The 25,915-nt window shown below is 37.6% G+C and overlaps 1 protein-coding gene across 1 annotated transcript in view; it reads left to right on the top strand.

Annotated features, from left to right (window-relative positions):
* Window positions 1-25,915, top strand: part of LOC137296913 (ankyrin repeat domain-containing protein 26-like) — a 523,769-nt gene that overhangs the window by 427,116 nt on the left and 70,738 nt on the right. Inside the window, exons 37-40 of the mRNA XM_067828810.1 lie at window positions 816-889; window positions 13,660-13,729; window positions 19,607-19,816; window positions 20,488-20,660. Of these exons, the coding sequence (XP_067684911.1) occupies window positions 816-889; window positions 13,660-13,729; window positions 19,607-19,816; window positions 20,488-20,660 (527 nt within the window). The remainder of the gene's footprint in view (window positions 1-815; window positions 890-13,659; window positions 13,730-19,606; window positions 19,817-20,487; window positions 20,661-25,915) is intronic.

Below are 25,915 nucleotides of genomic sequence, written 5' to 3'. Positions count from 1 at the left end.
CAACAACATTCAGTTATCTTTCCTCTGCTTTTATCTTAAATGGACGTGAATTGCGAGAGAGATTATTTGGTTAGACAGAAAATGTGTCCCAGCAGGCAGAGACAATTTTTCACCAGGCATATAACTCCATTTCACTGACCAATTACAATCTGTGAACTAAGTTTATATTAAAAATAAAATACAAAGAACTTTCCTCTTTAAATAACACACAAACAACGAATATGAAAGTACAAGCAGAATTCATCAACACCATTCTCAACAACAAACATTTCTCCAGTGGTGACGCCATAGTTATAAGTCGGTAGTTGTCCACCATAACATCAAAAACAAAGTGGGCGGGGCTTATCAGCCTGGACTGGATCGGTCTGTTAAAGAATATGTGTTCAGCTTTGCCAGGCCTTCGTGCTTTTAGTGGTGACAATAGTGGTTAGTACCTTTTGTTGGTTGCAGCAAATGGTATTGATTAAAAATTATTGAATCTTTACATTTTAAGAAAACATTGTGTGAAGAGTTTCACCAGATTCTTTTTCTACACTTGTGTCCAAGGCACAACATCACAAAGACTTAGACTGACCAACCCTGGGTATATATAGAGAGAGAATCATCTGCTTCACTGCGCGTTCTAACAAGTCGATAATAGTGCCCATTAAGAACACAAAGCTGCTTCTGCCTAAGGGTATAAATGGCCTTGTCACTTTTAAGTATATGTATGACTATCACATTTTTGGGTGTTCCCATCATTTTTCTTTGTAGTGTATGTTATTCTTATACTCAAGACCAATATATTGCTTACTTTTTGCCACATTTATCTTCAGGAAAAGAGGAAATCCAGGAAAGCACTTGATGCGAAGAAAGTCACTGAAAACATGCTTCAAAAGGAAAAAGAAAAGTAAGTTGATTACACTGGAGTAAGAGGTAGTGCTAGGTTAAAGGTCACATATACTCTAATAGGGTACAAATGCAAAATCACTTGCTGACATCGTTATAAATGAAACCCAGTCATTAAAACTGCTCATTTCGATCTTTAATTATCTTAAATCAACCTTTTTGTCAACAGTGCACAATTCTCAGCCACAAACGAAATTTCAACCAATCAGAGCGGCGCATCTCCATGACATAATAGTGGGTATAGAAATGAGGGTCTGTGCAGTATTCATCTACATTTCAGGAGCTAGACTATTTCGTTTACAGGGCCCACTTGCACAAAACGATCTTAGAGCTACAATTATTGTAAATCCTTAAGATCACGATCTTAGGCTTCGGCTACAATCGCCATCCTCTTGCACAAAGCGATTGTAGGCTAAGTTACAATCAAAACTTACAATTGGTCGGAACCAATTGTAAGGAGCTAAGATCATTTTAGTAAGTAGCAAAATGGCGTCCAAGTTGGTGTCAATTTCACGCAAATAATTAGCTCTACGTTTGGGGATTGCTTTCATATTGCATAAAACTGTATGATTCGCCTTGACACTTCAGTGACACAGAGAATGCACCATCGATTTAACGTCAGAAATATCGTTATTTGCGGTAGTGAACAACATCATTATTGAGTCGATGTCATAGAGTACAATTCTCACCCGGTTCAGTGTTGGGAAAAGTATGAACACCATACCTTGTTGATAAACAAAGAAAGGATAGTAGATCTAACGAAAGGGGTCTGCATGCGATTAGCAGTGGCCATGACCTTTTCAATAACTCAAGGGCAGCTAATTTAGTTTTTACGCAAGATGGGAGTGGTTTCCCTTTGTAGATTATGCCGTTGCCGTAAAATCTGCCATGCCCAAATACAATGCATGTTCTGTAGTGACAGAACAGATATCCACATATTTCTTTTCGGTTAATGATTTTGTCTTACTTTATCATTGAAATAATCTACAGTTGGATAACGTACAAAATTATGTTTTTTTCTACTTGTAAAAATTGAATCTGATGAGAGACAAGAGTTTTAATCTATGTATTTTAAATATAATACAAGTATTTTTCAAACGGAAAAATACACTAGCTAGGGTATGTGATTTTTTATTTAACAAAGCGAAAAAATAATTATCAAGAAACACTCCCACAGTCATGTCACACTTTCATATCTGTACAAATCTAATGCTTGTGGGATATATATGGGATTTTACTCCTAATAACATCGATGCCAAACTATGTTCAACTGACAGTCACTGGCAAATCATGGTACATTTAGGTGTTATGTCATAAGGAAATTTTATTTATGTGTTATCTTTTAATTTCATGATTATTAGGTCAATAACTCAAGACCCAATCTGTTAATGTATTTGTTTGTATTTCAGTATTTGCATAAAACATGATATTTCTGTGGTTGCAGTATCACATGTTTAGTTCATAAAAAAATTAGAATGTAGAAAAAATAGAGAATAACCCTTGAGGTACGAGTGATTATACATGTTACCTTCTACGTTATCGCTTCCTTCAACGTTATTATTTACTTCAAAGATTTGTGGGTTGGGGTTGTTTGGGTTTTTCTTTTGTTTGTTTGTTTTTTTTATATTTGTTGTCATGAAAAATCTGCAAGGTGCGATTAAAGAAGGAATGTCATCTATGTGCAGCAACCAGTTCCACGTTGTATTTGCGCTGTATGCTATGCGCACTTGAAGACAACTGTAGACAGGAGTCAAGTTTAAGAAATTTCTACGTCCAACGTTCAAGAGTTCGATCTTAATTAAGATTGCGATCTTAAATCCATGATGTCTTAAGATCGTCTTTGTGCAAGTGGATTAGGGCAATTGTATGGTGATTGTAAAGTTGATTGTAGGGGCCTAAGATTGATTGTAACTAAGATTGCTCTGTGCAAGCGGGCCCAGGTTTGTACAAACCTGAAATCGCGAAAGCTGTTGAGAAAAATGAAAGCTATATGTTCTCACAATTCTACTATCATTTAGTTTTGTCTCCTGCTTTGCCTAGTTTTCGAGTTACAACCCATGTTTTCATAGACGATTCTGTCAAAATCACTTGGTGTTGCTTGGTTGTAATCCGTGTTATTTGTCATCCTTCACTTGATGCTCAGTTAATGAATTTATAGCAGGCATAATTAGTGGTAACGCCACTTAGATTACTCGACAAAAGCCCCCATTTGGCATTTCTTATGTCCGGATTAATCAAATGATTAACCGATAACACGCTGATTGATTAATTAGTTTTATGGGGATTTAAATGGGGGATTTGTCAAAAGGTAGTGTTTATGTATGTACATTTACTAATTTATACTGAATACACTGTCATGTCTGTGTCTATGTAAAAACAACACCCTTCTTTCAAAGGATTAACCGCCAATACATTGATTGTTCATTACTGGCTAACTTTTTAAAAAGAATGGTGCATATTATGCAATTAGTTGCCAGGTGTGCAATCTTGGGTAACCAATGAAACTATACAGCAATGTGAAAAACCTGAAACGATACATCATGTTTCGTATATTAGACTGTTAAAAGACACATCACTTGGGAAATCTGCAGATGAATTATATATCACTTGTTTTTGTGGATATTGATGGATACATTCCTCGAAGAAGGTAATAGCCAGACATTGCTACTATAACTTTCATTTTAATATTTGCATTTTTGTTTTTAATAAGTTGTCGTAGCTTGCAACAGAATCATTGTTTTCATCGTTAAGTGTAATGATGCAGACAACATACACAAGGGTGTGCGTGCGAATTATGATTCATAAAGGAAAACTATGAAATGTCTACCTATTACATGCCTGTTGAAGAAATTTATCGCTTATTTTCACTTCGACACTGACCTCGCTTAGGTTATGTTACAGGTTGTGTCATGCAAACTCCTTTTGGTAGTGATACAAATACATATTTATGTAGTTTTGATTTTGTAACTTGATGAGAACAAACCATACATAATCTCATTAATTCAAATGGATTTTCTTGGGATGAGTGCTATTTAAGTTTGTTTTCACCGACTTACAAAAGCAAAATTACTTTCTACTGGTAATAAAATATGTATTTGATTGATGGACATTAGGATTTTACATGACATTGCTTATAACATAACAATTTCACTCTTGGAAGTGAGGTGGAGGTCAATATAACATTGCTTGCAATATAAATGTTACTTCGACCCCCCCCCCCCACCTTACTTCCTTGGAAGAAGTCCTTATGTTAAAAGTTGTGTCATGCAAAATCCTTTTGGCCATGATTCAAATGCATATTTAACTACCAGTAAAAAGTAGTTTTGATTTTCTAACTTGATGAGAACAAATCATAATCTCAATAATTCTAACAGACATTAGCCCTTGACTTCAGGATTTAATAAAATGGTGGCACCCTGTCTGAGGATGAATGCTATTTAAGTTTGTTTTCACCAACTTACAAAATCAAAATTACTTTCTACTGGTAGTAAAATATGTATTTCATTGATGGACATTAGGATTTTACATGACATTGCTTATAACTGTTAACATAACAATTTCACTCTTGGAATCGGTCAATATAAGGGGTCAATATAAGATTACTTACGATAATATTGTCACTTCGACCACAACCTTGTTTCCGAGGAAGAAAGCATTATATCCATGCAAAATCCTTTTGGTCAGCAATGTGTAGTAAGCAGTCTTGATTTTATAAGCTCAATGAAACTTGGACTCCATTTTCTATCCTGGAAGCGTGGTAGGGGGGCGAACCATCCGTTTTAGTATATACCACTGGCTTCCACAAAGCTCACTTCGCATAGTGTTAATAATGCCAATGCCACTTTTGAGAAATGTTAAATCTGAAATATTTGTTTAACTTTAATCTGTGGTTCCTGTGATTTTTTAGAGGGTCAGACAGAGATCTGAAACTTACAGGACCCAAAGTCCTGTTACTTTGAAACACCATTCGTAAACACTGTCTGCGGTTTCGTTTGCGGGCGAGACAGAAGCAGACAGCATTTTAGCAACTTTTAAGCACTTGGTATTAACAAGTTTTTTTAAAAGAAAATGGTGTTTCGTTTATGACTAACCAAAAGTCTTTCATATGCAGTGATAAAGAGTACCAAAAAATTTAGTTTAGTGGTCCTTTAAACAAAAGGTCAGTTTTTCTCAATTTAAAATGTCCCCTGTAAGGTAGCCTGCATAATGTGGTTGTTCAAGTCTGAGCTTTGGTATCACTTTCATACTTAATTATCTCAACCGCACACTTGTGACATAACATTAGAGATTTCATCCCCTGCGTGACCCATTATGCCTCATGATTGAGGTTTGGAAGCTGTTGAGTGCAGTTGAAATATTAAGCAAATACCATATCGCATCCATTTAGAAGGAAAACACCATTGGGACCTGGAGACACTATTCATAAGTCATAAACTCCTAGCTGGAATTAAAAGACAAACCTATTTTGAGAGCATCAGAATATTGATCAGAATTCATAACTGCTATAGTTTCTACTGTTGTACTTGTGCTCATTGCTCACTGAAACAAGACGTAACAGAAGATAGAACAATGAAAAGCTGTCTATCATAGCATGGGATATACAATACAGATAATTTTCACATTTGTTTCATCATGTGATTAGTGCTATACCGACTGAGGCGTTAAGTGACACAAAGGATCATGACATAGAACTCACTAGTGAAGTGATATTGCCAAACTGGCATGTGTTTGTTATGTATTAATGCATTGTAAGACTTAAGTGCGAAGCTATCGCTGAACATCAAAATTATGCAGAGTGAAATAGTACACAGTACTAACTAGTCCTGAATCTCCCCCTTTTGATATAAGAGCAAGGGTGGGGACAAAGTGGCCTAGCTATTCCTAGAATTTCCCCCAGTTGATGTAAAAACAAGGTTGGGAAAGAAGGAATTGAAGTTGATTCCAGAGGAAGATCAAGCTTGAGGGGGTTGAGGTTTGTGCAAAAAAAAGACAGTCACAGCCAACCCTTAACCAGCTGCCAAACTCGAGAACATGGAAGGACAAGGTTTTAAACATGTTGTTGTTGAGTATTGTCATGTGTCCGACAGCAGGGCCCCTGCATGGATCCTCTTCTTCCTTTCCTTCTGCATTCTTACAATAGTTGTCCATTCATTATTCCTGGTTGTCATGACTTCGTTCAAGTCGCTGATGGAACCAAAATTGCGTATGGTGTAGCATTCTTTGCAGTCAAAGAGGATGTGTTCTATAGTTTCTGGGTCTTGATTGCATAATGGACACATATCACTGTCTGTCAGATGAAGTTTGAACAGATGGCTTTGACCAGGGTAGTGGCCAAGTTTAATTCTGGATATGAGAACTTGATCTTGCCTGGAGAGAGATTTGTAGCGCAGCGGATTTGGGTGGTCTTGTAACTTGTGGTATGAACGACCTTTCACTTCATTTGCCCAGTTATTCTTCTGCAGGTGTTTGGTGGAAGGGAGGAAACTGTGGGTATGTCCTTGTTGACTGGACCCATTCATTGATGCAGTTTTGGCTATTTCATCTGCTATTTCGTTTCCTTGAATGCCTATATGGCTGTGGATCCACAAAAGAGTGATGCTGTCCAGTATATTAGAGATGAGGTCAGTAATTGCCTTGGTTTGATGATAATACTCTGATGGAGTGTAAGAGGACAGGGCTTGAAGTGATGATTTGGAGTCTGACAGGATGACATGTTTTTCTAGGTGAATCGCTTCTCGATTGAACAAACTGTATCTCGTGTAGCGCTCTTTCAATTGCAGAATGATCAGCAGAGAGTATGGCGCATGTTGGAAGTGGAATTTTGATTTTGTTTGAAGTGTGTTCTTTGTATGCAAGACATATTTGTCCCTCTCATATCATTGTGTGAGGTTATATTGTTCAAAACATCTATGTCAATGGCAGTAAAGAAGAATTTACACACATGCCTAATAATCTTCTATGAGAGAAGCGTTTTCCGCTGATGTGTTGCCAGTTTATACTGAATATTTAAAGGTAAGTACTAATAAGCTAGTGTGTAACATACATGGAACAGATTCACAGTTTGTCACTTTGGTTCATCTAGATTTAACGCAGAAAATATACGTTATCGCACGAACATACATGCATACATATTGTATAATGCTGTTCCTTGCACATACATAAGACAAAGGGTCATGGGATGGGCTTCATCGAAGTTCCCGAATAGGACGTTTTCTATCTCAACTGTTCAATATACTCTCTGATTTGTTATCTATGACCAATCGTATCATGAGATACCTGTCACATTGGAAATGACAGGTGATGGGGCGTGGGCTAAATTTCTGAAGAGTATGTTCGGTCACTCGACAGCTTGGATACAGATTGACTATTAGTTAGATCGTTGACCAATCGATATACTAGATTTCGGCTTTATCAACTCTAGCTGTCATGAATAAGTTTGTGCATCGTGAACATACATAATCGTAAGGATGCCTGCAATGTACACATAGGACTAACAAGCACTTTGACAAGTTTATTTTTATTCCCCCAGCATGTAATGCGGGGGGATATAGTCAACGCCTCGTCTGTCCGTGCGTCCGTCCGTCCGTAATCATTTTGTTTCTGGAGCATAACTCAGAAACCGTTCAATATTTTAGACCAAACTTGATAGATATAATGATCTCAACCTATAGTTGTGCCTTTTGCTATTTACAGATTTTTGGCTTTTTTATTTTTTTTGTTTTTCCATGGAACATATTGATAGTCTAATGGTGGGGCAGGCTTCGTTTCCGGAGCATAACTCAAAAACCGTTCAATATTTTTCTGCAAAACTTGGTAGATGTGTGTGGCAGGCCCTAAAGTGGTGCCTTTTGGTATTTACAGATTTTTGTGATTTATGATTTTCTCAGTTTCCATGGAAATGTTTTGGACTTAGTCTCAAAATGGAGGGATGTGCTTCCTTTCTGGAGCATTACTCAAAATCCGTTCAATATTTCGCTGCAAAACTTGGTAGATATACCAAACAGAAGATGCAGTTGTGCCTTCTGCTAGTTACAGGTTTTTGTCATTTCTTAGTTTCTCAGTTTCCATGGAAACGATTCAGGCTTTGTCTCAAAAGTGAGAGGTGTGTTTCGTTTCCGGAGCAGAATTCAAAAACTTCTGAATATCTGTCAGTAAAACTTGGTAGATATGTATGGCAGACCCCAAAGTGGTGCCTTTTGCTATTTACAGGTTTTTGTGATTTATCATTTTCTTGGTTTCCATGGAAAAATTTTGGACTGTCTCAAAATGGAGGGATGGCGTTCGTTTCCGAAGCAGAACTCATAAGCCATTCAATATTTTTCAGCAAAACTAGGTATATATATATCGATCGGATTCTAAAGTGGTGCATTTTACTATTTCCAGGTTTTTGTGATTTATCACTTTCTCAGTTCCCATGGACTTACTCTCAGAAGTGAGAGGTGTGTTTTGTTTCTGGAGCAGAACTGAAAAACTTCTGAATATCTGTCAGTAAAACTTGGTAGATATGTGTGGCAGACCCCAAAGTGGTGCCTTTTGCCATTTCCCTTTTATTTTTATGTATTTTCTCGGTTCCATGAACATGCTGCTGACTTCGTTTCCAGAGCACAGTTCGAAAACCATTTCATATCTTTCAAAAGATCTTGGCAGACATACGTGACAGATCTTGAAATGGTGACTTTTTCTGATTACAGATATATGGCGTTTATACTTTTCATGACTTCCATAGAAACAATTCAGACTTGGTCTAAAAACACAATAAGTAACTGTCAGATGATTTGTCCTTTCAAATATGTGGGGGTCGGGAGGATATGTCATCTTCTGATGACTCTTGCTGTTTGAAGCACTCAAAGCGCTACAATCCCATTATTTTTACCCAGGATAACCCAATCCAACCATTGAGTAGAGATGGTATTTATTTGCGTATACTTTTTTGCTCACACTACTTGTACATCAAACATTATGGCTTGCTGAACATTTCAATATAATCTGTACATTGTTACGAATAAATATCACAAGTACATGTAGTATAGAATTAAAAAAAGTAACACGATACTGATTTATTGTGATGTGTACACTTGTAGTTGAATCTCCCCAAATATTTATGAAGACGGGCATACTTATATTTGTTTTGAAAGCAAACGAGGTTCAGAAGATTGACAATGGGAGTGACTCCACAAAACAGGTTGTCCAATGATATAACAGCACATAAGTTTGTTTTACACTTTTCACAGGACAAAACTTTACCTGGACATGCATTCGGCCAGAGGCTGTTATTTTGATGTTGAAAGAGGTGTTCACATATCTCATTTAGTGTTGTCTGATTGAATGATTATACGCATCATTTCCGTAACTGATATATTATCCTCCTTTTATTAACGATGGATCTGATACACATGATCATTACACTGGATAATTACAGAGATCAAATACAAACGTTTCTTACACAATGCTGATGTAAATTGCATTGAAAAATCACATTTCAAATCAGTGTTATGATATGGATCTCGGGTCCAAGTGAGGGTACCAGTGAGCTCCCTTATCTAACTGGCGTGCTGGTTTGCTCGGGGGAATTAACTCAGCAAAGAGTCCGAAGTCACAAGAAGCTAATTACAATTTTATTTACAAGAGATGGAGTATCAAGGGTGGCCACAGAGCGTCGGTACAACCCTCTGGGCTGAGGGCTGGAGCTGACCTGTGTTGGGAGTCTAAACCCTACTGATGGACAAATGAAGTTGGAGACTATTTCATTACAACTGAAACAATACAAAGATTCTGATTTGCTGACTGATACAAAAATGGGTGTAACCTACAATAGCCAATGAAATACAGAATAAACAAAATGGGGTGTGTCCTACCATTACAACTTCAGTGACCAGACAAGGGGAGTACTTAATCTTTTAATCCTATTATCTAAGTGACATTAATCTTGTTGGCACATTTACTGGATGCTTGATTGCTTACTCTGGGCTGGATTAACTGATGTTTGCATAATGTTATTTTAACGTAGGTGATGGCATGTTTACCTCATCAAAGCAGTTTATTAACCTGTCTAGACATTACCCTTGTCTTAGTGAATGGTGGTGTTCTGATTACCTCAGGCTAGGATTTTAACTATGAAATTGTGTGGTCATAACTTATACCTTTTTCAATAGAATGTCTGTGAGATAAGCTTTACTACTTGTCTTGTCTAAGCTATTACTGATACATGATGAAACTAATATTCTATATTCATATTTTCCTAATATTTGAATGCTAATATATTGCTTGTACTGGTTACAATTTATAATGAATTTTGGTATGAATTATCATTTCATGATATCAGCATGAAACAGCTTGAACAAAATACCCCACTTACCTTTGTATGGTTTATGTGTACTATATATGTATATTATGAGTAGATGCAAGAGTTATCACTTCATATTCGATTATGTATTATTGTCAACTTAAAAAATCAATAGTTGCAAATGGGTTAGGTCTAAATTAGTAACTGGGTTTATTTCAAATCTACATAAACATGGGTGTAATAGAGTATTGCTATTTATGTCTACGATTCATTATATGAACTATTACAAAGAATGAATGAATTATTTAATTTAGAAGGTTTCTGTAACCTTGTCACCGTTAATTCAATGTGCAAACATAGTATCTTAGTATTCACTCCCAATGATGAGTAACAAACACATACCTCCTATAACAACATCTCATAATCCCTTTTCTCGCAGACATGTGTTCATCTGCCTGTATAAGCCCCCGATATTGCAAGCAATTGTTATCAAAGCACATTAATAGTTCTTCTGATTAACACAGAAAGTAACCTCTCTTGTAAGAAAAGCTAATCTTTGATCATTACTGCTAAATTGATTGAAATTATAGGTACAGTACGAATTTAAAATGTAAAACGCATATGAGTCTCTCGCTGAATGAGAGGTGCTTTTTATTACCCCCAATAAGAGGCTCTCGCTGTGAGAAGCTAATTAATTTCCTGCACATACGCGGCTCTCGGCCTTAATGAGTTAATTCATTTGATCCCAATAATTGTTTCTGCATAAACATAGAGCGGAAAAATGTCAGCCTGGGACTCCATGGCAGGAACTGATGTTGATTTCATGGCTCCTGTTATCAATCTGAGCCACATTTTGCAGAGCCTATTCAGTCGGGTTTAATGCAAGAGGACCAAATCTCCATGACATATACCATTTTGCTTTGGATGTAAGCCAGGTAAAAAGTTCTTAATGTTGTGAAATCAGCTCCCCATTCCGTCGCTGCTATTACTTTCAACAGTTTGATCCTCTTGGTGCAGGATTCAACAAGATTTTCAATATGGGGCTTCCAGCACAGTGTCTGATCCAGTGTAAGACCCAAAATCTTTGGGGTTTTGTTGTATTTGATTTTCTCCCCATCAATTTGCAAGCCATGATTGTCCAGTGGAATCGAGTGTTTTCTGTTCCGAGTGATAACAGAGTACTCTGTTTTCTCTTTGGATAGCTTGAGTTTCCACTTCATAGCCCATTGATGAATTTGTTCAAGGCATTTGTTGAGGCTGTTGACAATCACATTTAGGTCCTTATGGGTTAACAATATTGAGCCATCATCAGCATATGTCACTTGAAGGCATGGATCATTGACTATGGATGGCAGATCATACATCATTATATTGAAAATTGTTGGACTTGATACTGCGCCATGTGGTGTTCCTGCTGTAATATGGAAATTGTCAGATGTTGTTTCTCCCACTTGCAATTTGAAATGCCTTTCGCTTAAAACACTCTTGATGGTCTTAAGCAAGTTCCCACTTATTCCAATCTGAGCTGCCTTGGCAATCAGCCCTTGCCACCAAACCTTATCAAACGCTCCTTCTAGGTCAGTAAGGACAACCACAGTGTAGGCTTGTTGGTCTAAGCCTTTATAACAGTGCTTAGTGATTAAGAAATACAGTTCGTTCTACCACCATGTGTAGTGTAATAAAGCACACTTTCGCCCTGAACTATTATAGTTAAAGCATGAGGACTAAAACCTGTACATAGCAAAAAGCACTACTTTAAGTTCCGATTGATATGTCTACCAACAACAACTTTCAACACGGGTGGTCAAAGATGGTTAATTATGAAAATAGAAACTAAAGACAAAACTCACCGAGACGGGTGCTCCTTCTAGTGAAGGAGACAAATCACGGAACTGAGCCGAGAAATCTCCGAAGATGGCCGATCTTGTTTCAAGTATTACCGACAATGTTTCCAAAAGGTGGCCTTGATATCACCGCTAAACTACCCATATCGCTGCAATTGTTTCGCAAGTGGGCTGTGTTTGTTTACATTTGAGATGCAATTTCTTCAAATTTGCCGTAATTCCTTCCATTACTTAGGGGGGCCTGATACACTTTTTGCTGATTACACCAATTTAGATGTTATATAAGTATAACAGTTTGACAGTACATCTGAATATTTGTATGCTTATTAGCAAATAATAGCAGATATGTTAGAATACATTTTCCCTAAACATGTGATGATGAATGTTTTTATGTATCGTTATGATACTTGCATGATGTTGATGACACTTTTTGTATGATGTTCTGTACAATGCTCTGTCTCAAAAGTGAGAGGTGTTTCATTTCCGGAGCAGAAGTCAAAAACTTCTTAATATCTGTTAGTAAAACTTAATAGATATGTGTGGCAGACGTCAAAGTGGTGCCTGATTTTTGTGATTTACAATTTTCCCATTTTCCATGGAAGCGAGTCTGACTTAGTCTCAAAATGGAGGGATTGACTTTGTTTCTGGAGCACAACTCGAAAACTATATCTTTCAACAGATCTTAGCAGATATATGAAACAGATCTTGAAATTACAGATATATTGTTTACAGATATATGTCATTTAGATTTTTCATGATTTCCATGGAAACGATTCAAACTTAGTCTGAAAAAAACATTAAGTAAATGTCAGATGATTTGTCATTTCAGATATGTGGGGGCTGGGGGGATATGTCATCTTCTGATGACTCTTGTTAGTAATTGTTAGGGCATCTTAGCATAAATACTCATTGATGACATTAAATGATGTTCCACCAAATTTGACATGTTTTTTGGGTGGTTCTGTGAGGGCAGAATTGGGATGAATATGGTAGTGGTCCAGAATCCCTGATTTCCATACTACTGAACTTTTACCCGTGAAGGTCTAGGTTAGGAAAGGCCTTCAGCAACCCATGCTTGCTACAAAATGCGACTATACTTGTCGTGTGAGTTGACTATCGGGATCGGGTGGTCAGGCTCGCAGACTTTGTTGACTCATGTCATCAGTTCCCAATTGCCCACATGTATGCTCATGCTGTTGATCACCGGATTATCTGGTCCAGATTTGATATTTTACAGACCGCAGCTGGAATATTACTGAGTGCGGTGTGAGACTAAACTCATTCTGAACTTTATTGTTTACAAATGTAACAGGTAGTCGTTACTGCTCTACAGAAAAATACATGATTGTACATGCACATGTACACACACATATCAGTTTGCAAGGTGAAATGTTTTGATGCCCCAAATGCATTCAGATATTTTAACTCAAGAGTATTCCACTGGTTTTAAAGGAGACACTTCCTTGCTGGTTTGAAACAGTCTTTTACTTTTGTTTGTTTGGACTCCAGATGGACTTGGTTATACCTTGTTATTGGGTAATTAAAATGGCACTGACTAACTAAAACTTGGAGTTTCGTTTTCCTTCTGGATTGACCATTTCAGGTGTTTGTAAGCACAATTTAATTTACAAAATATTATTTCAGACTAACAGAGTTTCAGCAGGAGAATATGACATTGAAAGTCAGCCTTAAGAATGCCAAGAAGAGACTCAAGGTCAGTATGATATAAGTACTATGGAGTTGTGGTAACAGACCCATTAATTGGCATTAGCTTAATACCTTATTTTATGGATGAATGATGTCCGTAAGCCATTTTCCGATGTAAAGCACCGTCATCATTTTGCAAAATATGGCTGATGAAATCTGAGTAAACGTGATTTGAATCTTTGATACTTTTTATGATATCACATGTGTCACACGTGACAGAACAATCTATGTAGACTTATTTTAAGCAGTTTCCATAGAAATGATTCGGACTTAGTCTCAAAATGGAAGGATGGGCTTCTTTTCTGCAGCACGACTCGAAAACTTCTAAATATCTTCCAACAAAACTCGGCTGAAATGTGAGGCAGATATGTGCTATTTACAGATTACATGCTGGGCAGATATGGTCGACACCTCATCCGTCCGTCATCATTTTGTTTCTAGAGCATAACTGAAAAACTGTTCAGTAGTTTTAGACCAAAATTGATAGATATAATAATCTGAACCTATGTTTGTGCCACTTGCTATTTGCAGATTTTTGGCGTTTTATTTATTTATTTTTTTCCAGATTTGTGATTCATTATTTTCTCAGTTTCCATGGAAATGTGTTGGACTTCAAAATGGAGTGATGGGCTTCGTTTCCGGAGCACAACTAGAAAACTGTGTAATATCTTTCAGCAGATATTTGAGTCGGAGCACAAAGTGGTGCCTTTTGCTGTCTACAATGTTTTGCCATTTTTATGTTTGCTATTTACGGATTTGGGGCATTTTTATTTGGTTTTTCATGGAACATTTGGGTGTTAATCTAATGGTGGGCTGGGCTTCATTTCCAGAGCAAAACTTCAAAAAAAGTTCAATATTTGTCCACGAAACTTGGTAGATATATCAATCAGAATTTGAAGTCTTTTTGTTTTTCCTGGTTTCCATGGAAATGATTTGGACTTAGTCTCATAGGGGAAGAATGGCCCCCGTTTCAAAAGCCATTTGACATCTTTCAACAGAACTTTGCAAATATATGAGGCAGATCTTGAAGTGGTGCCTTTTGCTTTTTATGGATATCTGGTACTAATATTTTTCATGATTTTCATGAAACCGATTTGAACTTAGTGTAAAAATAGTAACTATCAGATGTTATGTTCTTTGAAATATGTAGGGGCCAGGGGGATATGTCATCTTCTGATATACTTTGTTTTATAGAGTAAGGGAAAGGCAATGTTCACATAATTTTTGTTAAATTACAGTCAGGCCACGTTAGTCCGGACCCCGACAATCCGATTCCCACGATATCTGAACAGTAGCTGGCTGTAACCAATCTCGTTTACTATTTAAACTATTAAACTATTTAAACCTGTTGATTCATTAATCCGATGCTTCAGTCTCTGTATCCGAACGTTAATTAGCGGTAACAGATTGGCTAGTTACACATGGTTTTGCTTCATTAATCTGGCGGTACATCAAAAAGGTTTGGATAATAGTCTTACCTCGTGCGCGCCTGTGATTAGCGCTGGTCTTCATCGGCTGACTTCAATTGTAATTGTTAACTGAAGTGACACTTCTGAGTTGAGCATGTCGTTAGTTTGTGATTTTAATCAGTTAATAGGTTTCAATTTTGTTTAGTTTGAGTAATACCTGTCATGTTTCCTTGCTGTATAAAATACCGATGGGGTCAAAATGAGATCAGCTGCACTTGACACCTGTCAGTCACAATGACAAGTCCCGCCCCTAAGCGTAAACGATGTGAAATTACTGCCACACAAAAAAGAGAAATTTGTAGATACAAAGAGAAAAATCCTATAGCCACTTTTGATCTGATTAGTAAGCATTTTGGTCAAGAATTCGGACACTTATTCGGCACGAGCACAATTTCAGACCTAAGCGAGGTCAGTGTCGAAGTGAAAATACTGCACAATAAATTTCTACTCTGCTAAATTTACTTCGTTTGTAACGTTCACTCACCAGTATGTAGACACTTGTCAATGTACGTCTTTATACTTGGTCTCATAATCCTAATTACTTTACAATCATACATGTATACATTTTGAAACTTAATAAAAAGAAGTGATCTGCGAATGTATAACAGGAATGTAATAGGTAGACATTTCATAGGTTTCCTATATGAATCATAATTCGCATGCACGCCCTAGTATGTGTCGTCTGCATCATTACAACTTCACAACGAAAACAATGATTCTGTTGAAAGCTACGACAACTTAATAAAAACAAAAAAAAAATATATTAATAAAAATATTAAAGTTATAGGAGCAGTGTCAGGCTATTACCTTGTTTGAGGAATGTATACATCAATATCCACAAAAACAAGTGATATATAATTCATCTGCAGATTTCCCAAGTGATGTGTCTTTAAATAGTCTAATATACGAAAACGTGATGTATTGTTTCAGGTTTTTCACATTGTTGTATAGTTTCATTGGTCACCCAAGATAGCACACAACTAATTGTGTAATGTGCGTCATTCTTTTACAAAAGTTATTTAGTTAGCCAATAATGAGCAATCAATGTATTGGTGGTTAATCCTTTGAAAGAAGGGTGTTGTTTTCAAATAGACACAGACACGACAGTGTATTTAGTATAGATTAGTAAATGTACATACATGAACACTACCTTTTGACAAATCCCCCCATTTTAATCCCCATAAAACTAATTAATTAATCAATCAGCGTGTTATCGGTTAATCCTTTGATCGATCAAGACACAAGTAATGCCAAATGGGGGCCTTTGTTTAATGTAAATGGCTTTACCACTAATTCTAAGATGCTTCGGTGAAAGATCAATGGCGTCGACAATACTTCGTCAGACGATAATGTGCACTTTTTGCATTATGTCACAATGTGTTGACGTCGCTGCACCATTCCAGTCTCCCCCTCGTAATTGAACTTTTTTTTGCATTACATCACAATGTAACCAATGTCACGATGGATGTCTGTTGCCATTGCCTCGTGTTGCATCCCCTTTCTTAGTTTAGTTTGCTTTCTTGGTAGTTCGACTCAAACCTTTACAGAGACACGGTCATGTTTGCAATGTTTACATTCCCACAATGCAATCGTGGAATGTCACATGACTAGTCAGCTTAGCTGAATGAACTGATCTAAACTTTCGTTGGTAGTAGAAATGAGACGGTCATTTTGCCTTGCATGGTTTAAGAGAATTACAGATGTAATTAAAATGATCTGGAGAAGATATTTAACCCGGACATAAACCTTCACCAAATTGTTCATGATTTGTTTTTCTAGTAACCTTTATCGACACATCAAAAGAACAGCCAGTCAGTTACCCCTGAGCGAGGATTCTTAATTTAGGTCACAGACACCAAGCGTCCTCGTGCTTTAACTGTAATAGTTCAGGGCGAAAGTGTAATTTATTACACTATACATGGTGGTAGAACGAACTTTATTTCTCAATTATACCTGTTATTAATTCATTAACTGAACAATCAAGTGAATGATGACAAATGACGTGTAAGTTTATACTACCTAACACAGATTACAACCCAGCGACACCAAGTGATTTTGGCTAAACTAGGTGAAGCAGGAGACAAAACTAAATGATAGTAGATTGTGAGAACATATAGCTGTCATTTTTCACAACAGCTTTCATGATTTCAGGTTTGTACAAACCTGTAAACGAAATAGTTTACCGCTATGATAGGTTAAAATTAGAATTGTGCACTGTTGACAAAAAGGTTGATATAAGTTAATTAAAGGTCGAAATGAGCAATTTTAATGGTGGGGTTTAATTTATAGCGATGTCAGCAAGTGATTTTGTATTTGTACCCTTCTAGAGTATGTGTGATCTTTAAGATTGTTACGGTTAAGAATTTACCATGATAAACTATGTATGAAATCCCCTTGTGAACCACCAAAACATGTACAAATCATAAACGTTCAAATTATGTATTGTTATGCAACAAGAGCAAGGTATACAAAGTCACAAGTCAATTTCACAATACAGATTTCAAATACAATATAAGCGAGACAAAATCTGAGGCAATGGGTCACAAAATATATTTAGTAGCAAACTCACCAAAGTCTTGGTGTGAGAGAGAATCAACTATGCAGAATGTAACCACAGCGATCGGTCAATGGTTAATGTAGGTCAGGTGTTGATTGTTGGAGATGTAACTCCAGTAAATATGAATGAGTGTCCAAGCATCCTTTTTATATATATATATACACACATATACACATACATACATACATATACATATATATATATATATATATATATATGTCATTTCCCGAAATTCCGGGCACATACGACCATCGTGAACACTGTAGAATACCCTTGAATAAGTCTCCCGAAATTAAAACCATAGAAAACTAGAAGCAGAGAAATTCCAGAAATCCAGAAACCTAAAAATGTTGACCATCAATTAAAACAAAATGTGACCCCTCATAATTATTGAAAACACTAAATGTTGTGACCCAATATTAATTATTACTTAATTAATAACAAAATATACAGAAAATACACACTCGTAACAAGATTGTGATCTTAGGCTTCGGCTATCCACTTGCACAAAGCAAGTAACAAAAGGTGTCTGCATGAGATTAGCAGTGGTCATGACCTTTTCAAATAACTCAAGGGCAGCTAATCTTAAGATGGGAGTGGTTTCCCTTTGCATGTTATGCCGTTGCCAAAAAGTCTGCCATGCCCAAATATAATGCATGTTCTGTTGTGACGGCACAGATCTCCACATATTTCTTTTCGGTCAATTATTTGTCTTAGTTTATCATTGAAGTAATCTACTATTGGATAGCGTACAAAATTACATTTTTTTTTTCTTAGTTCTAAAATCTAAAATTTAATCTTAACGAGAGAGGAGAGTTTTAATCTATGCATTTCAAATATAATACAAGTATTCTTCAAACAGGAAAAATACACTTGCTGAAGTATGTGAAATTTGTGTTAACAGGGTTTTTGACAAAACGAACAAATAATTATCAACAAAATAGCATAAAATAATTAACATGCTGTGGATGAGCATTTAACAACACATACAACACACACAAGATAATAACATTTTCATAATTCCCTGTCATGCATTTTCCACAAGACTCCCACAGTCATGTCACACTTTCATGTCGTTGCAAATCTAATGCTTGTGGGATATATTTGGGATTTTATTTCAAATAGCACTAACCAGATGCCAAATTGATCATTAGGTCAATAATGCGCTGCATGCTATGCACACTTGAAGACAACTGTAGACAGGAGTCAAGTTTAAGAAATTTGTACCACCAACGTTCAAGAGTTTGATCTTAGTTAAGATTGGGATCTTTAAATCCATGCTGTGTCGTAAGATCATCTTTGTGCAAGTAGATTAGGGCAACTGTATGGTGATTATATAGTTGATTGTAGGATCAGATTGATTGTAACAAAGATTGCTCTGTGCAAGCGGGCCCAGGTATCCACTTATATCCTGATGTTGTTCAGATATTTATTCTTCTTTTTGCAAATGACATTGCACTTATATCTGATATTACAGGAGGATTACAGAAGTGCATCAGTGTTTTAGGAAAGTTCTGTATAGAGTATATAGATAGAAATGATAATGTATATAGATGAAATGGTATGTTTACAGTGCAATGAAGATTATATTGAGGATGAGTACCACTTTCTCCTTGTGTGTTCCAAATTCAAACAGCTCCGCTTGAACCATTTACCAAAAGCGTTTTGTATCAACCCAAGTAAAGCATAATTCAAACTCTTCATCAGATTGTAACCCTATAAATAACTTTTACAACTAACCAATACAACTTTTGTAGTTATGAACCAATGGCCTACACTTCAGCAATAAAAGAATTGAATTGAAATGTGTCTTCTGTATAGACATTCTTGTGAGATTTCCCACTTTATCTTTTGGTAGCATAATGATCACAGCAGCCAGCCAAGGGAATCAACCACAGACATTGATGATATTCGAACAGAACTTGAAGCTAAATATCGTATGGACCTAAACATGAAGCTTGATGAGGTGAATCGTTACCTGGAACAGCAAGCTCAGGCTCAAAATCAACTGGATATATCTCATGGGGAGAAAGAGTCTCGGCTGGCCATGGATAAAAAATATCTTGAGGTAAGTTTCATGTTAAAATTAGATTTGAAGAAATCTAATAAGAAATGCATGAGGAGTAAGTTCTGACAATGATATGAAATGTATTTTTTGTAACATATATTTATTTCTGAATTGAATCAGACCAAAATAGAATGGGAACCATCTGACTGACTAAACAGCACCTGAAACCATCAAACAACAAAGCAATGATTTAACATTGATCTAAAAAGTTTAACTGATCTTAATTTCACCAAGTTTGTGAAGTAACACAAATCACAACAACAGTATTACAGTGACAGCATAAATTGGCATTATAATGCAGAAGCAATGATTATAGTAATAAAGACAGATGATAAAAATCACCTCACTGCAACAGTTGTCAGTTGGCTGATGACCCGTGAAGGTCCCGGGGTAGAATAGGCCTTCAGCAACCCATGCTTGCCATAAAAGGCGACTCAGCTTGTCGTAAGAGGCGACTAACGGGATTGGGTGGTCAGGCTTGCTGTCTTGGTTGACACATGTCATTGCTTCCCAATTGCGCAGATCGATGCTCATGTTGTTGATCACTGGATTGTCTGGTCCAGACTCGATTATTTGCAGACCACCGCCATATAACTGGAATATTGAGTGCAGTGTAAAACTAAACTCACTCGCGTATGAGAATAGATATTAGATTCTCCTCATTCTTTCAGGTTGACAATCTGGATCTGAAACTCAGGTATGAGAAGGCCGTGTCCCAATGTCAGACAAAGGAGATGGAAGCAATGCGATTGCAGGAATTATATGAAAGCGAGATGAAATGGAGGATGAGACTGTCAGACCTGTTACAACAAACTGGAAACTTAAAATCCAAGTCCCAGCTTGTGTAAGTATCCTATTGATAAATTTGTTACATGTTTTCTGTAATTACTTTTCAAATGGAATTTCTATCAGCCCTGTATACACTTGCATGTCTTATAATCATAAAAGAAAATATACCTGCGAGCAGCGATGAGGGCTTCTTGGATGTTATGCAAGACAGCCATTTGCATCTGAGACGTACTTCCAATAGTAGTCATGGCTACAGATAATATAGATACAAGCTACTGTCAGTAATGGGAAATGTGTCATTCTTTAACTCTGAATTCATATTGGCTTTAAATACAGATGCTACCCGTATTAGGATATCAATTCTTATTGGCTTTGAAACAGATGCTACTTGTAAAATAGCATCAAAAGAGAAAAAAAACTTAGTAGTTGTCCATTCAGTGATCAAAGCATGCACACGGCACAACAATCTGTTAAAAAATGTCTAAAACATAAAACTTGGTAGGCCAAGCTGAATGTGATTCACGGTATGTTACTTAAATATATATACAATATATGTTGTATTAAGTAAATCTATATCAAGGAACATAACAAACATGTCCAGTGATCTAACTTCAATAACGTACAGGAAAAAAACACCATTGATCTTGTTGACATACTCGTACTTGAATTGTTCCTGAGCTTGTGATTAATCTTGGAAATTTCACTCTACCAGCACAAACGTAGAAGTAGTCTAGATGGATAGACAACGCCATTCAGTGTGTTCACTTTCGTGGTTCAATTGATGTAAATTTGACTTACAACATTCATAACATCATACCAGTACCAGCTGAATACTCAATACCATAGGACGATAGTACGTTTCTATAGTCCAGATGATACTGGTTGTGACTGCATATGAATTTAAAAACAACAGCAGCTATTCCTGCTTCAGTGACAATATTTCGCTAGATCATCAGCACAAGATACATCAGGTTGTAGATATGCTAAATCACTAAGAATATTTTAAATGACTAGTAAAACATGAACAAAATGGCTATTTAATCTTTCAATGGTTGATGTGGCGTAAGTTATGGTTGTGTATGTTTGAAATGTAGCTCTTCGGGCTGTGCCGTTAAAACCTGCTTTGTGATTTAAACAGGAAACCATAACTATCAAAACAAGACATGTATATGGAACCGAAGGCAAAATACCGCAGTTCCACTTATATATCGGTTTGTTTCACAGATGAGGAATTTCCAGAATGAATGCGTATATGCTATTCCATGTTACACTAAAAAGTCTATGCATTAAGAGGTAACAACATCAGACCAAACAATGTAAGATTTAGATGACAAGAATTTTATGGATGATCAACTTCTTTATTCCAGGGTAGCGACGTTTCGGTATAGATTCGACCCGTGAAGGTCCCGGGGTAGAATAGGCCTTCAGCAACCCATGCTTGCCATAAAAGGCGACTCAGCTTGTCGTAAGAGGCGACTAACGGGATCGGGTGGTCAGGCTCGCCGACTTGGTTGACGCATGTCATCGGTTCCCAATTGCGCAGATCGATGCTCATGTTGTTGATCACTGGATTGTCTGGTCCAGACTCGATTATTTACAGACCGCCGCCATATAGCTGGAATATTACTGAGTGCGGCGTAAAACTAAACTCACTCACTCACTCGGTATAGATTCTTATACCGTTTTCAAGCGTGTGGGAATGGCAGGGGGAGTACAATATATATACAGCAGAGATGAGCATGTGATGACAATACAACAATAACAGGATTAACAATAACTAATTGAGGTAACAATACATTAAAGAAGTGTTGAGCTAAGCTGATTAAGGACTGAAGCCAGCGGGGGGGTGGGGGGTGGTAAGAGGGTTAGTTGACAGAAGCCAGAGTGAGATGAGTGGATTAATTAGTGGAAGCCAGGGTGAGTTGAGTGGATTAATTAAGACTGGGGGCCAGAGTGGGTTGAGTGGATTAATTAGTGTTAATGATGCAGTTGAATGCCGGAGAGACAAAGACGCCTTGATCCCTGTTGATTGTTGGGTTGTGTCTGCGGATTTGTACTGCTTCAGCAAGTTTGCGTTGTTTGAAGTCATGTTTGTTGCTAGCAAGTGTTGTGACAGTGTCCCAGTTGATGTTGTGGTCAGGAAATTTGGTGCTGTGTTCCGAAATGGCTGATTTTGTGTCACCGTTGTTTGTGGAGGTTTTGTGTTCTTTAATGCGTATGTTGAGTGGTCTGGATGTTTCCCCAATGTAGTTGCTGCCGCAGCTGCAGCTTATGTTGTAGATGACGCCTTTTGGGTGTTGTTGTTGTGTACTGTGTTTCCTACCGTTAGCCTTAATGATTGTTTTGAGGGGTGTTCCTGTTGAAAAGTAGGTGTCAATGCCTGCTTGTTGCTTGAGTAGACGACTGATGTGGTGTGATGTTTTGCCGATGTATGGTAGTGAGATGCGTATGGGAGCGGGATCAGGCTTGGTAGTAGTGGGTTTGGGAGGTGGGTTGACAGTGGAGTTAATGACACGGTTAACAAGTTGGGGAGGATAGTTGTTTAGTTGGGTGAAGACATGCTTGAGATGGTTTAGTTCGGGTTGAGGAGAGACAGAGGATAGGTTTAGGGCACGGCGGGTGAGGGTAGAGATGATTCCTCACTAATTAAACCAACCTGCTGGTTCAGGAAGGTTGACGACACCTTTGTCATTCTGCCCCAAGCTAACGATCCCTCTGCTCTCCTTCAGCACCTTAACCAGCAACACCCCCGCATTCAGTTCACGTTTGAGACTGAAAGCAACTCACAACTCCCCTTCCTTGACGTTCTCGTCACCCGCACCACTGACAACACCATCCAAACCTCTGTCTATCGTAAACCCACTCACACTGACCAATACCTCCACTTTGACTCAAACCACTCACTCCGAACTAAAACGGGCATCATCTCTACCCTCACCCGCCGTGCCCTAAACCTATCCTCTGTCTCTCCTCAACCCGAACTAAACCATCTCAAGCATGTCTTCACCCAACTAAACAACTATCCTCCCCAACTTGTTAACCGTGTCATTAACTCCACTGTCAACCCACCTCCCAAACCCACTACTACCAAGCCTGATCCCGCTCCCATACGCATCTCACTACCATACATCGGCAAAACATCACACCACATCAGTCATCTACTCAAGCAACAAGCAGGCATTGACACCTACTTTTCAACAGGAACACCCCTCAAAACAATCATTAAGGCTAACGGTAGGAAACACAGTACACAACAACAACACCCAAAAGGCGTCATCTACAACATAAGCTGCAGCTGCGGCAGCAACTACATTGGGGAAACATCCAGACCACTCAACATACGCATTAAAGAACACAAAACCTCCACAAACAACGGTGACACAAAATCAGCCATTTCGGAACACAGCACCAAATTTCCTGACCACAACATCAACTGGGACACTGTCACAACACTTGCTAGCAACAAACATGACTTCAAACAACGCAAACTTGCTGAAGCAGTACAAATCCGCAGACACAACCCAACAATCAACAGGGATCAAGGCGTCTTTGTCTCTCCGGCATTCAACTGCATCATTAACACTAATTAATCCACTCAACCCACTCTGGCCCCCAGTCTTAATTAATCCACTCAACTCACCCTGGCTTCCACTAATTAATCCACTCATCTCACTCTGGCTTCTGTCAACTAACCCTCTTACCACCCCCCACCCCCCCACCCCCCCCGCTGGCTTCAGTCCTTAATCAGCTTAGCTCAACACTTCTTTAATGTATTGTTACCTCAATTAGTTATTGTTAATCCTGTTATTGTTGTATTGTCATCACATGCTCATCTCTGCTGTATATATATTGTACTCCCCCTGCCATTCCCACACGCTTGAAAACGGTATAAGAATCTATACCGAAACGTCGCTACCCTGGAATAAAGAAGTTGATCATCCATAAAATTCTTGTCATCTTTATCTCAGCAACTTCTAGAATGCCTCTCAAACAGTTTAATGTAAGATTTGGTTGGAGAAGTACCACCAGACCTAGTTAATTTGCTTATTTCAGGGCCTTCTAGCACGTCAACCTGGCGCAAAATTTTATTTTTGCCGTTTTCAAAAGGATGAGTGCAAAATCTATGGGACCTGTAAAAAATGTTATCTTACTTCTGGCATGATGCATATACTTAAACAAAGCACATACATGACATGCATATATTTTATGCACCTTTAATAGAATCTTAGACCAGCCACTGGGTTGTACAAAGTGAGAATTTTCAAAAACATGTAATCTTTTGCGAGACACATGGAATTATTGTCTACATCTGTTCTTTGAAGTGGAAAATACTTGTACTTTAGGTTCGCAAGCTTAAAAGCGCCATCTTCATAAGTTAAGTTGTGTCAAAAGTTTCATAAACGCTTATATATCATAATTCTAATAGGAAATTTCATGCTTACATTTCATAATTAAACCATGGTCTGGAACTCAGTGTGAAAACAATGCCATTTGTGATTAATTACTTTAAATGACACCAGCAATTGCAAGTCAGCCAATTGTACCGGTGCTTGGCGAGACGCTTCCGATTTGTCACCTCCCACCTTAGAATGAATTTCACGTGCATTACATGCTCAAGCAGAGATAATGAGGGTGAAAAGGAGATGCAAGGAAATGAATTTTTAACTAGTCATGATCTTGAAATCCATTCAAATGCATGTAAAATTATTTATAATATAGAAAGAATATGACAACTCAACTGAAAATTTAGTATAAGTAAGTTACATTCATGGTTTCCTCGGTGTATCGGTAAATATCATTGCTGTTTAGGCGTGGAGACTCATGTAGCTCTTCGGGCTGTGCCGTTAAAACCTGCTTTGTGATTTAAACAGGAAACCATAACTATCAAAACAAGACATGTATATTGAACCGAAGGCAAAATACCGCAGTTCCACTTATATATCGGTTTGTTTCACAGATGAGGAATTTCCAGAATGAATGCGTATATGCTATTCCATGTTACACTAAAAAGTCTATGCATTAAGAGGTAACAACATCAGACCAAACAATGTAAGATTTAGATGACAAGAATTTTATGGATGATCAACTTCTTTATTCCAGGGTAGCGACGTTTCGGTATAGATTCGACCCGTGAAGGTCCCGGGGTAGAATAGGCCTTCAGCAACCCATGCTTGCCATAAAAGGCGACTCAGCTTGTCGTAAGAGGCGACTAACGGGATCGGGTGGTCAGGCTCGCCGACTTGGTTGACGCATGTCATCGGTTCCCAATTGCGCAGATCGATGCTCATGTTGTTGATCACTGGATTGTCT

Source organism: Haliotis asinina, chromosome 9, assembly GCF_037392515.1.
Source record: "Haliotis asinina isolate JCU_RB_2024 chromosome 9, JCU_Hal_asi_v2, whole genome shotgun sequence".
Classification (NCBI taxonomy): domain Eukaryota; kingdom Metazoa; phylum Mollusca; class Gastropoda; order Lepetellida; family Haliotidae; genus Haliotis; species Haliotis asinina.
The sequence above is the reverse complement of the archived record's forward strand: the minus strand, read 5'-3'. Positions and strand labels throughout refer to the sequence as shown.